Source organism: Lampris incognitus, chromosome 13 (assembly GCF_029633865.1).
Source record: "Lampris incognitus isolate fLamInc1 chromosome 13, fLamInc1.hap2, whole genome shotgun sequence".
Taxonomy (NCBI): domain Eukaryota; kingdom Metazoa; phylum Chordata; class Actinopteri; order Lampriformes; family Lampridae; genus Lampris; species Lampris incognitus.
This window is the reverse complement of record NC_079223.1, coordinates 25,322,717-25,336,827: the sequence shown is the minus strand read 5'-3', so window position 1 is coordinate 25,336,827 and position 14,111 is coordinate 25,322,717. Positions and strand designations below refer to the sequence as shown.

Genomic DNA, 14,111 nt, shown 5'->3' with positions numbered 1-14,111 from the left:
GACGCGGACGGACTTTCAGGGCGAACGCGGGTAAGGACGCGGAGCCAGGCGCGGCCGGCGGCGGCCCGCCGGAGACGCATCCGGGGGTCTCCTGGCACCCCGTAAAAAGTACGAGGACGACGCCGGCGCGGACGGCCGGACGCGTACCGCAAACACGGCGCCGGAGGACACGTTGGGAGACCCGAGGAAGAGGAGGGCGCGCAGCGCGGGCGCAGCGTTCGCCGTAATGTTGGATAAGAGCACGGGGGGGACGGCACCGTCAGGGGAGAAGTATGTGGAAAGTGCTCCGGGAGGTCTACAACTCCAGAGTCGAATATCGGCGCGCCGGGGGCAGATGCCAGGGCGTCTGGGTCCAGGCAGAGCGAGCCACATCTGGACACCTCCGCGTTTCGCCCTGTCCGGAGACTCGGCGCACAACCAGGCGATGGTCCACTGGTCTGGACACAACAGCAGCGTAAGTTCCTGGCGTGGAAAAGCCAAACACACACACACACCACATTTCTTCCACCCCCACCCTCCACCCCCAATGAGGAATCATCACACTATATATATATATATATATATATATATATATATATATATATATATATATATATAGAGAGAGAGAGAGAGAGAGAGAGAGAGAGAGAGAGAGAGAGAGAGAGAGAGAGGAGAGGAGAGAGAGAGAGAGAGAGAGAGAGAGAGAGAGAGAGAGAGAGAGAGAGCCAGTAACCATAATAACAGCCACCTCTAGCTGATTTTACATGGGCTTTTAATCCGTGGCACATCATTACGCACGCAAGGAAGGCTTCTGTTCCTCTCAAACCAACTTGTTTCATTCAAAGTTACCCAGTTGGTGACACTCATCTAATAAACACTTGGTTGCACACACAAAAACAAAAAGGCTCTCATTTCCATTTTTATTCTCCCCCCTATCGCTACGATATAGGCTATACGCTGTCGTGCCTGCACACATGAAGGCATGATGCATATTTGCACACCTGCAGGATCTCTCCTATTGGTTTTGCATAATCACAGTCGATTTGTTTTTTTTTCCCCCCTCTCGAAAATATTATAATGAACTTTATCCCAAGCTCTGTAAGTTTTTAATTGAGAGCCAACCCCCAGGGTCAGTTTATTTGACATTGAACTATGGAAAAGGCCATGCAATTTGAATATACCGTTAGGTATTAACCAAAACACATTAATTATTTATTGACGGGGGGGGCTTTCAATCTCTCACAAAGGTGCCTCAGATACATTTAAATGCGATTGCGCCCAATTTGGCCCATGATGTGACACTGATGAGACCCAGCCTGACCTTTCGGCAAATGAATTATGCCGCTGTCTTTGACATTTGGCTTGTTGAGTTTGTTGATAGGGGTCTAATTGCCTGGATGAATACAGCGTTACAATACCTTTTGTTTGTCGGTATCGTACCAAACAGTTTCCTCGTTCATCAGTGGAAATGAATGTGTCATTGTCTTTGATACGAGCCAAACATCATATCGGTGACCCTCTTAAGCTGAAGAGTGCCCTCTGGCTAGCGACCCTCTTCCTCTTCCCCTCTCTCTCTCTCTCTCTCTCTCTCTCTCTCTCTCTCTCTCTCTCTCTCTCCTCTCTCTCTCTCTCTCTCTCTCTCTCTCTCTCTCTCTCTCTCTCTCTCTCTCTCTCTCTCTCTCGCTCTCTCTCTCTCACACAAACACAAACACACACACACACACACACACACACAGATAGACGTGGTCCTACTGTCCGACACACAGCCTATTGCATCTCATACGGTACATAGGGTGCAGCATGCAACCGTCATGGTTTGTAGGCACTTGCAATAATCACACACAAAGAACCTGGAAATGTGTGCAAAACTGAATTTTGCAGAAGTGGGAGAGTACTCACGTTAATACCTCAGATTATACAGCTCACCTTCATTTGCAGGGCACAAGGGCACATGTAGTAGCTGGAGTTAGAAATGATGCAGATAAAGATAGCTGATGTATTTCTTACCAGACGGTTGACATCCTTCAGTTTCTAGATTTTTTTTATTTTATTTTGGGGTTTTTTTAGCCTTGAATTTGCTATGTGATACATTGGAGACATCGTGGCTCTGTCTTGACACGGTGCATGTATTTGTTGGTGGTCTTAACTGAAATATACAACATGCATCTACCACAATCCTACCTGTGGGACATCATGGGGCAGTTTTGTAAAGTCTGATTTGCACATCAGCACTGAATGGCTGCAGACTGTTCAGTTTGTCCGTTTGTGGTGTGTTTTCCCAGTTGGCCCTTGTCTCATATTTGGTGCCACTGAGCACCGCTGGCGTGCATTTCGTTCCGGCTAGCCAGACAGTATTTCAGATTTACACGGAAGTGGCGCTCGTTTTGCAGGGTCTAAAATCAAGCTTTACGATGTAGATTTTTATAAAAGTGAGTTGATGGCATTTGGCTATCAAAGCTTGGACCGTGCTGGATTTATATCTGAGTGAATGCTAAAGCCAGCCTGATTCATTTAAATGGGATCAGCAGCCACTTTAAGTCACTTTGTTTGTATATAGTAGGCTATTCTTATGTTTTCTTATGCCATCCAGATTACAACCGTGCAGGAAGCAGTGAAATGGAAAACTTGGCCTCCTGATAGCAAAGCATCCCGCACTACCCAGATGTTGTAACTGTACAGTTAAACATATTGTTCATGCACGTCCAAATGATCATATTGCCCCGGGTCCAAAAGTTAGCGCTCCATCTATTCTCTCATTGATTCTCTGTCATCTGCTGTCAGAGATTTGAATCTTATCGCCTGGTGTCCGAGTTCCAGGGAGAATTTTCAATGTTAACATATATTGATACGGTGTCTTCAGGGCCGTGGTAATAACTTGGGTTGTTTATTTTCCTCTTTTATCTGTGTCTCGGAGACCATGTAATGCAGTCGGTATTTTTTTTCCTTCCTCTTGTTTGTTTACTTTGCTCCATTACCGAGAATATATCCCGTGGGTTTTCCTGACACAGAGGTAAATTGTGCCTTCTTTTATACAGTATCCCTGAGGAGAGGCTCAGGTCAGTCCAGGGGCAAGACGACGTGAAGTGACTACTTCCTGATACGTCTGAAGTAAATGTCCCCGCATTTCTAGTATTGGGCTGAGTCCGACTTACCAAGAATCAAACCTGGTCCAGTGGCACTCCAGCATCGCCGTTTTGCTGCTAGAGACAGGGACTCAGTCGGTCCTCCTGTCGTTGGTGCAATTAATCAGAATGAGGCCGTTATTGTTGCACATAATCACATTGTTATAAATAGACAATAAAAAGGGGAAATGACACAGCCCTGGGGGACACCTGTGCAGCGAATTGGTTCATTAGAGAGACAGCGAGCTGCTCTGTTTAGCGTGATGGAGTTGGTTGCAAAGAAACTCCTTGATCCATGAAATCAAATGGAGTGGGCTCCCAATCCGCAGAGGTGTTTGACCAGAGTTTGTGGGTGTGGGAAAAACTGTGCATAAATAAAAGCCGGGGAAAGTGTGGTTGAGGTGCTATGATGCAACATGTAGGGGGGAGTTTAATGGAAAATATCAGTCATCTCTATGTTTATTTCTATTAAATTTTTTGAAGAAAACATTTTTCTTTGCATGCTTCACACGCATGGCTTTACAGTCAACATTTATGTTCTTTGGCTCACAATTACTGATATTATTTTAAAACAATTATTGAAATATATCGTTTCACCTTGAAATATCCTTGCAAATAGTAACCCTCTGTTGGTACACCTTTATTCAAAACTCTCTTATCGAGAGACTCGACCCGTCGATAATGTTACGCTCCAGTTTCTGAAATTGAACCCTCCATTTTACATAAGCTGATTCACGAGCTGGCTTGTGATTTAACTTTAGCAATTTGTGCCGTCTGTGTACCGCAGGGGCATCTGTCCCAGAAGTTTCTGTGCATGTCAACAGTTGCTGCCATGACCCTCCCAAAACGAGGGCGGCTAGCATGTAAGCATTCGATTAAAAGCGAAACTTGATTTCATATGGGCAGTGCGTGAGCTGTAATTGATGCTAATGGCAAATATTAAGGGCGATATTTGTTTTTTCCTCCAGCCCTTTTCGTGCATTGTGTGTTTGGGCCCTCAGGCGTCAGCCCTGTACGTCTGTTTATTAATGCAGACCTTGCTCAAGCCTTTAGCAGTGTACTGTCCGGCGATGCGGCTGTAGGATGTTGATGGAAACTGTGGTGAGCCTGTGTACAGCACTAGAGATGCAATGGTCGTTACTGGTCATAATGGTAGTTACTGGTCGTAATGGTCGTTACTGGTCGTAATGGTAGTTACTGGTCGTAATGGTAGTTACTGGTTGTAATGGTCGTTACCGGTCGTAATGGTAGTTACTGGTTGTAATGGTCGTTACTGGTTGTAATGGTAGTTACTGGTCGTAATGGTCGTTACTGGTTGTAATGGTCGTTACTGGTCATAATGGTAGTTACTGGTTGTAATGGTAGTTACTGGTTGTAATGGTAGTTACTGGTCTCAGCAAAGCCTCTGCTGCTTTAGGTTAGGTTGGTAATGCTGGCACAGCTCAGCAGAAACACTGTCATTCTTCCAATGTTTTTTTTTCTCCATTTCTTTGCATTAGTTGTATTTCATAACACATCCAATACAAGCTGCATCCTCCGTCTAGCAATTATTTAGCAAAATCCCAGTTTTTGCTCCTCTAAATGACATGCATGTGTGCCTTTTTCATGAATCATTTGTGCTCGGGGACCATAATGCATCACATCAACATAGGCTCTCGGCACTTCCTCAGCACTCAGACTGTAGTTTTGCCGTACAAAGTGCATTTTAAGTACAAAATAAGCCTTTCCTTCAGTTGTATGTTAAGGCACACTCTCAAGATTTTTCTCCACCTCCTCCCGTCTGTCTCCATCACTCTTGTTCTCTTAGTCTCCCTCGGTCTCAACCCCCCCACACACACGCTCCTATACTGCGGATACATACGCGTACGTACATATGTATGTATGCACACACACACACACTTACACACACACACACACATACACACACACACACACACACACACACACGCACACACACACACACACATTAACTTTTATGTTGCAGATTTAATCACGGTGATGAAGCAGGCATGGAATCTTATTTGACAGGTTTGCATGTGATTAATTAGTTTAATAACTGTCACAGCATGATAATGTAGACAGATACCATGGCTCTGATTGGGTTATGAAAATAGATTTATGCATTTTCTGATTGAGGAAAGCGTAAAACTAAAATTTGGAGTTGAGTTCTCGTCAAGACCTAATTTTAGTATCAAGACGACCACTTTTTTTCTCCTCAGGTAGAACAGACTCCCATTGTGGCGTTATTTTATCAACACAATACACTAAGTGTCATAAGTGCAGACGCTGAAGTTTTTGTTCCGTTTCTGCCAATATCGGGCGAAGCAGACGAGCCCAACATCTGAACATTAGTCTATGAAGCTCTGCAGGTCTTGAAGCAATTCACCGCCTGAAGCAGCCCAGCAGTTACTATCATGTTTAAAGATGACTGGAGTTGCTCAGGTGGCAGTCAACTTGAATAACAGTTTGACTCGGCAATTCACTGTGACACAAATGTATTAGCTGTGGGGAAGTGGTTTTCCCATCTTGTGAGCTACAAAAGACTCAACCTACGGCACAACACACCGGCTGTGTTATTGGAAAGTCTCCACATTTAGGATTGGATGCTGAACAAATACAATCTTCCCTCAATGGGTGGCATGGACCAACATGTGTGTGTGTGTGTGTGTGTGTGTGTGTGTGTGTGTGTGTGTGTGTGTGTGTGTGTATGTATATATATATATATATATGTGTGTGTGTGTGTGTGTGTGTATATGTATATATGTATTTTTTTTTGTACTCCTTGAATCTTTAAAACGAAAGGTTGTGATTTGCTCCTGCTTAGCTGCACTATAATTTCAAGCCCACTTCTGGCACATCAATTATGTAAATAGCAATGAGTTCATCAGCGATACAGCATGGTTGCTTTAATATATGAATATCATGACAAAAATATTCTCTCAAGACACAACAAGATGGTGATAGATATTAGGCTAACTTGATTTTATTTCCCCAGCCAAATTCATAAATCACAAATTAAGTTCCACGCCGGGGCGGCATGGCTCAGGAGGTGGAGCGGGTCGTCTAGTAATCGGAAGGTCACTGGTTCGATCCCCGGCTCCTCCAGAGAGTGTGCCGAAGTGTCCTTGAGCAAGGCACTGAACCCCAGCTGCTCCTGAAGAGCAGGTTGGCGTCTTGAACGGATTGCGCTGGCTTTTTGCACAACTACTCGAGCAGACCAATCGCAGTCTGTTTTGTCCACTAACTAATGGGGGCATCACATTAGACAAGTTAATTATGGCGTGTATTACCGTTAGCAGGAGAGACGCGACATCTCCACACAATCTTTTCACAGTAAGGCCATGTTGCAAGTAAAACCTTTCGACTTGTAGTCCATTTCATTATTTTTGCCTGGAAATGGACTGAATTGATTGCCGAAACCTCTCAAGCTTGAAGCATCAAAGCTGTATTGCCCAGACTTAGTTAGCCAAAAGATGGGCAAACATATAGAGCTGACTAATGCACGTAGGATCCTTCACTGCTGCTTACTTGATGAAAAAAAAAAGCATCCCCAGAGTAGCTTTTCTCCCGGAAAAAGTACAATCAATTTAGCCCTCGGATAAGATGAAGGGAGAGTGAAGCCCTTCTACAACCATATTATTTCTCTTAAAAGACGGTTGTCTCTCTTGTTAAAATGCGTCACTTTTGAAAATGTCCTCAAAGAACCACTATCAAGATTTTGTGATTTAAGCTCACACCCACTTGAAATGCATTTTCATTTTGCCCTCGCTGTCAAGCCTTAAAGAAATGTATGCAAATTTGCAACCAATATTTCTTTTCTCTGCAGGTGTTTGCTTTAAATCATTTCTAATGGATGCATGAATATATTAATCCTTATTCATATGAGAAACACAAAAGTGTTGCAAACTACGTCTTCAGACTGGTGGCTGCACTTTGTTCTCTTGAGTTTTAAGCTTGTTTTGAACAGCCAAAGTATGACTGAGATGACCATGATACTGAGGATTTTCCTTGGGTATTTGTCAGAAATTTGAGTTAAAAACTGGCTTTTCCTCAGTCACATTGAGCTTCTGAAATGGACCCAAACCTTCAGGTTGTCACTCGCTTGACTGGCTACATTTTGACCTCCAAGGGCAATTAGAAAAGGAGTGGACTCCACGGGTGGCTAGACACTCTAGAGGGCGGATTAATTGATTGAGTGAATGAAAACACAGTATTTTATCAAAATACTCCCTTTTTATTGCCCTTGTTTTTATTTTTTATTTTTTCTTACAGCTCCTACGGAAGTTCAGAATGTAAATAAACATACCATCAAAACAAATAAGCTTTCTATTCTGCAAATTAGTTCATGATAGTCACCTGTTGTTTTGAGTCTCAAACCTCCCTGATAAGAACTGGAACATAATTAAATATCTGGTAGAACAGAAAACCGGCAGTACTGGTGGTATCCGAGGACCTGATTGAGAACCACTGGTTTAGATCAGTTAAGCCCCCCTGCTGGCTCTGCGTTAATTTGTCATTATTGTTCATTCTTTGGCGTTACGACACTTTTCACTCTGCCTTTTTTTTTTTGGTTTTGGATTTCCCCCCCTTTTTTTCTCCCCAATTGTATCCGGCCAATTACCCCACTCTTCCGAGCCGTTCCAGTCACTGCTCCACCTCCTCTGCCAATCCGGGGAGGGCTACAAAGTACCACATGCCTCCTCTGCTACATGTGGAGTCGCCAGCCACTTCTTTTCACCAGACAGTGAGGAGTTTCGCCAGGGGGACATAGTGCGTGGGAGGATCATGCTATTCCCCCCGAACAGGCGCCCCAACCGACCAGAGGAGGCGCTAGTGCAGTGACCAGGACACATACCCACATCCGGCTTCCCACCCAGAGACACAGCCAATTGTGTCTGGAGGGATGCCCGGCCAAGCCGGAAGTAACACAGGGATTCGAACCAACGATCCCTGTGTTGGTAGGCAACGGAATAGACCGCTACACTACCCGGATGCCCCAGGTGAACGTAATTGAATATCTGGTAGAACAGAGACCCAGTAGTACTGCTGGTATCAGGAATCAGGAACAATTTCTTGTCATTTCTGTCATGTACTTGTGTACACAAAGTATATCCGAGGACCTGATTGAGAACCACCGGTTTAGATCAGTTAAGCCCCCCTACTGGCTCTACATTAATTGGTCATTACTGGTCATTCCGTAGCGTTATGACACGTTTTAGTCTTCTTCTTTTCCTTCTGCCTCTTTTTTCAAACTCGCTATAGTGGAGGATGATTTATTGTGGCATTTTGCTGCTTGGGACAGGTGTGAAAACAAATGACAAATCAAAATTGGATATCACATTCTTTGGGCAACAGTGGCTCAGGAGGTGGAGCAGGCCGTCTGGTAACTTGGAGGGTTGCCGGTTCGATCCTCAGCTCCTCCTTGAAAAAACGTTGAGGTGCACTTGAGCAAGACATCTAAACTGCTCCCGAAGAGCTGGTTGTTGCCTTGCGTGGCTGACACTGCCTTCGGTGTATGAGTGTGTGTGTGCATGAGTGAATGTGAGGCATACATTGATTGTAAAGTGCTTTGAGCGCCTGTTGTAGCTAGAAAGGCGCCATAGAAATGCAGTCCGCCATTACCATTTCAGGGTCCTCTGTAAATGCACCCACATTATGACACAGTCACACGATACACGGCTTCATTGTAGTGTATCTTGTCCTTCCTTTTGGTACAAAATACAGTCAGGTGCGTAAGCAAAAAGGGCTCTCACACACACCCACACACACACACACACACACACACACACACACACACACACTTAGTCGCACTAGTTACTGTCCAGTGGGTTCTAAATAAAAAGAAGAGCAAAGTCTTTATATGCAAAAAAACCCAAAACAAAACAGGTTTTTAATACATAGGGCTATTCCGGTACCTTGGTATTATGGTTAGGTTGAGGGTAGATAACTATCTCTGAAATTAAGGGCGATCTGTGAAAAGATAGCTTATGCCATAAGGTTTATCATGCAGAATATATAAAAGCTCACGAGTATTCATGAAAATGTAAAATTGGATTATTTTCACATTGAACTTGACAGAGGATGGCAAAAGTAACTGGGCCTATAGGGATGTGTGTCACTGTAACTCAGCGTGTCTCTTCTATGAGCCATCAGCCACGGCATCACGCAGAACATTAGATCGTTCACTGATACCAACTTGGGGTTCCCTTAGAAATTAATTTAGATTTTGCTGTTGTGCCTCCTCCTCTAAGGTTCAAAAACCAGATCTACATGAAAGTGCGTGCAGTCTCTTATTTCTAAAAGAAATTCCATGATGTGTAACTTCTAAGCAGCAAAAGAAGAAGAAGAAGAAGAAGAAAAACCTGAAGGTGTGCAGTACTCTGTTTAGTGTAATGGTCCTAGTTTCCCCTTTGCCTACCCAATTAGAGAGGAATAATATTTGAGGGGTGCCATCTTAATAATGCTTCGCGAGGGACAAAGCAAGCAGTAGGTGGGACGTGAACGTCACAGTGAAGCTGCGTGACTGTGACTGGCGTTGATGTGCAGCGGTGTTCATCCATTGTTGCTGTACAATGATCATTTCTAACTAACTGAGAGCTTTGTAGAGCATCGTCTGCTATCGACTTGGTGTTGCCATGTGCATTCAAAGGAATGTTTAACATGTTCATAATGTTAATGTTAATATAGCACTGATTTGAAATTCTTAAGAATGGATTCATGCAAGAAATGTCGTATGTGTGTCTGCATATGTTGGTGTTTTCACTCGCTACATGAGCACACATGCATGCATGCATACATGATCATGTGAATGGAGTGTGTGGGAGGATGTGAGGTTGTGATATACACCGATCAGCCAAAACATGAAAACCACCTGAGGCCGCCACTGTCATCAGGGAATACCGTTGCCATGAAGGGGTGTAACTTGGTCTGCAACGATGTTTAGGTAGGTGTTAACATGTCAGAGTAACATCCGCATGGTTACCAGGACCCAAGGTTTCCCAGCAGAACTTTGCCCACAGCATCACACTGCCTCCACCGGCTTGCCTTCTTCCCATAGTGCGTCCTGGTGCCATCTCTTACCCAGGTAAACAATGCACACGCACACGCACACGCACACACACACACACACCCGGCTGTCTACATGATGTAAAAGAAAACGTGGTTCATCCGACTAGGCCAGCTTCTTCCATTGCTCCATAGTCCAGTTCTGACACTCACATGCGGTGGACAGGGGTCATCATGGGCATGCTGACCGGTCTGCGGTTACACAGCCCAATACACAGCAAGCTGAGATGCACTGTGTGTTGTGACACCTGTCTATCATAGCCAGCATTAACTTTTTCAGCAATTTGAGCTACAGTAGCTCTTCTGTGGGATCGGACCAGATGGGCTTGGACCACTTTAGGTGGGTACTGACCACTACATACTGGGAACATCCCACAAGATGTTCTGACCCAGTCGTCTAGCCATCACAATTTGGCCCTTGTCAAAGTCGCTCAGATACTTGTGCTTTCTCATTTTTCCTGCTTTCCAACACATCAACTTCAAGAACTGACTGTTCACTTACTGCCTAATACACCCCACCCCTTGACAGGTGCCATTGTAATGAGATAATCGATGTTGTTCACTTGCCTGTCAGTGGTTTAAATGTTTTGGCTGATCGGTGTATGTGCATTGCCAATATCTCAAAAAGATGCTGATGCTGAAACACATCTGTTTCTATGAAGGCTGTCTTTTCAACCACCTCAAAGAAAAACAAAAATGACATGTCCAACTAGCACCTCGCCATGATGCAGCACACCTTTTATTTTCTTTCTTGTCTCCATCTGCTCTGAGTCTTAATGAAGAACGGCGTATTCAAAAACTACTCTTCCACAGCAAAATTGAGCACTTGGAGAGTCAATTAAAGGAGTTTAAAGGAAAAAGGACAAGAATATAATGTTGACGATAAAGGGGATGACTGAACCCAACTCAACAGAGGGTGAGAGCCAATCTGAAAAAATGATTGGTTGACTTTCCCGGGGCAAAACTCTTTTTCCTCACATCAATAAAACATAAACATGAATAAATGGACTGCTTTTGGCCTTCCAGGGTCCTTACTTAATTTCATGTATGCAAGTGACTGATGATATGCATGGAAAATTGTATTTACCTAGAGGGTTCAAAGAAATTCCCGCTGCCATTCTTGTTTGTTTGGTCTCGGTATTGCACCATAAAGTACTTTGGATTTTTGTATGCGTAACTTCAGTTGGCAAATCCTAATACTGTTTAAACCATATATCCAGTGTGCAAACTATAGTCTGTTTTCCCCTTCGTGGTCTCAGCATTTGCATGGACAACAGTTGTGCTCTATTGACTCGAGCCGGCCTATCAACAATGTTTGAGATTTGTGAACACATTGTCTGCGGTGATAACTCTTGATGCATCCACTTAGGGATAAATCATCCGCACGTTCATCTGCCTCGCCGGTCCACCGGTCCCTGAGGTAGACTGTCACTGATCCAAATCTGTGGGTTGGCTTGGAAAGACACAAAAACAACATCGTTAATGCAGTGCTTGCACTGTCGAACATGGCTCTCCAATGGCTCCATTCAAACCGATGAGACCCACTTCTTCCTCTGTAGTTATCAGGGAGCTTAGGGTACTGAAACATCTTTGAAGTGTTGACAAGATATCCCATCTTGTGCTATTTTTATTCACCATCTCCCACCCACACTAAGCAAACATTTTGTTAAATTTCATTGTAGTTGCAAAATGATGCCAATGAAGGTAATGCATTAAAAAAAACAGACTTCCATAGATCGATAGCCATGCAACTGTTGATACTAAATTCAATCCATTATTCACTTTGTCTGAAAATGCTTGGAATTTGGAGCCCTTTTATTGAGAACGAGCTATTCCAGGATGACACTGATCAAATAGGTTGTAGATTTAATAAAGTACACCATATTATAATGTCCCATGATACTGACTCATTGTTGGAAGCCAAAGAGAATTGAAGAGACTAATGATTAACAGTTTGACAGTTTTCCCTTCCTATCTGTTTTTCAAAGAAGGCAATTAAGTCTTACATCAGAGCCATTTAGCGAAGTCCATACTCCAAATTGATTCTGACTCTGGTGTTAGTCCTTGCAGACATGGTGCATTTAGTTATGCAAATGGTTATCTCTATGTGTGATTGGTTAATTAACCTGTGATGCAGATAGTCCTGCCCATGCACAGTGACCGGCTGACGGCTAAATTGTGGGTCAATTGGGTTTTTAACATTTTCCAAGCAGGCTCAGAGGCGAACCATTGTTCCACCGGCTCTTGTGTGGCTTTTTCAGTTTAATGACGCATTGCATGGGTCCCATAAGGTTAATGCGCTTAAACTCATTGTAATTGAGCTTTCAACCTATCTCTCAGATAGTTTTTTAATTCATCATATTATGCTGTGCTTTTCCCCCCTCCCTCTTTTGCACTGGGTAGTAATTTGCCACCCCCCCCCCCACATCCCACCCTCTTCCTACTATTCTGAGTTATATGCATCCCCACTGGAAGTCGTAATGTCACTGGAGTGATAATAATGCGCTTTCTTGCTGCCCTCTTTCACTGAGCAGGTTTTTATGGCCGGCGTTTTTTATTTGCAGAAACATTTGTGCAACTACAGTAAGCGAACACAAAAAAAGCATTTAGCCAAGTGCCTTTGCAACTAGATTTGAAACTAGACTTCTTCCAATGGAAATCCTCAGTGACTTGATGCAACACCTCATGCAAGATTAGTGCAGTTCAAAGCAGCCTTGTTGGTGTTTTAGGGCCTCATTGATTCCACTCTTTTGGACATAAAAGAGCGAAAATTGGAGAGAGAGAGAGAGAGAGAGAGAGAGAGAGAGAGAGAGAGAGAGAGAGAGAGAGAAAGAGAGAGAAGGGGGAGGGGGCAGCTATTGTATGTATATCTTTCATTTTGTTGTTCGCTGAACAAGTCCAAGGTTTTGCTGTCATGTAAGTATTGTTCCACAAGATATCTAGACTCTTGACAGCCCACACAGCTTTTTCAGATCACCGCCACCAGTCGCCCGGCATCGCTTGACAACATGAGGATCACTTGTCATTGGGATGTCATACATATGTGATATTTACTGGTTGAGTTATGCACCAGACAAATAGCTCTTATTCCACAATGTTAGACGTAAACAGGTGATGAGGGTGCTTCATGTGTGAGATGAATATTAATGCATATCTTTGCATGGCCTCTAATTGAAAATAATATCTCTTGTTTTGGTGTAGGTGATCCTGATCTTGACCAAACTGTACGACTTCAATTTGGGGGCCGTTACTGAAAGCTCTCTGTGGCGGTAAGGAGTTGAATAATTATTTTCCCGTTTTGCCCTCTCCACCCAGGAAGAAAAGTGAAGTTATACCACCGGGATGGAAAACTGTGTAAAAATGCAAAAGCAGAGCCCTTGATACAGTCGAAAAATAATATATTCATAGAGAATGCAGTATACAGTAAGTATGATTTATAGCATTCTCCCTCACTTGGTTGTGAACAACTAAGTTATAGAGGGAGCCCATATGAAATATGTTTTAATAAAACAATTTGAAGCCGCCCGCGCCGGAGCACACTCCTCTTTGCTTGATAAGGTTGCAAGGATAGAGGAATTTTAAGGAGGGAACACTATTTTGGACCAAGCGCAACCTCTTTTTCTTCATCATCTGCAAGGATACCTTTTTGAAAGGATATGAATACAAATCTGGATGGAGGTGTTTTTGTTCAGGTTTAGAGGACATGCCTTCTTGACTTAGAAGTTACCCGAATGCAGGTTTTGATAGAAAGGCATCACTAACCTTTCATTTCACTGGCAACTGACGTGCAATTGTCACAGCCATAGCCAAACTGTTCACTTTACGGTGACGGGTGAATTACAATGCCCCGTCACACCGTAAATAAGAATGGAATTCATTAGGGAAAATACCATGGAGCCCAATCAGTATGCTGTGTCTTTTTTTTTCTCTCACACCTTTTCTGAA

At 43.6% G+C, this 14,111-nt stretch overlaps 1 protein-coding gene across 1 annotated transcript in view; it reads left to right on the top strand.

Moving 5' to 3' along the window:
- sorcs3b (sortilin related VPS10 domain containing receptor 3b) overlaps positions 1 to 14,111 on the top strand; it is a 39,085-nt gene that overhangs the window by 4,174 nt on the left and 20,800 nt on the right. Inside the window, 3 exon segments of the mRNA XM_056291418.1 lie at positions 308 to 387; positions 389 to 454; positions 13,368 to 13,435. Of these exon segments, the coding sequence (XP_056147393.1) occupies positions 308 to 387; positions 389 to 454; positions 13,368 to 13,435 (214 nt within the window).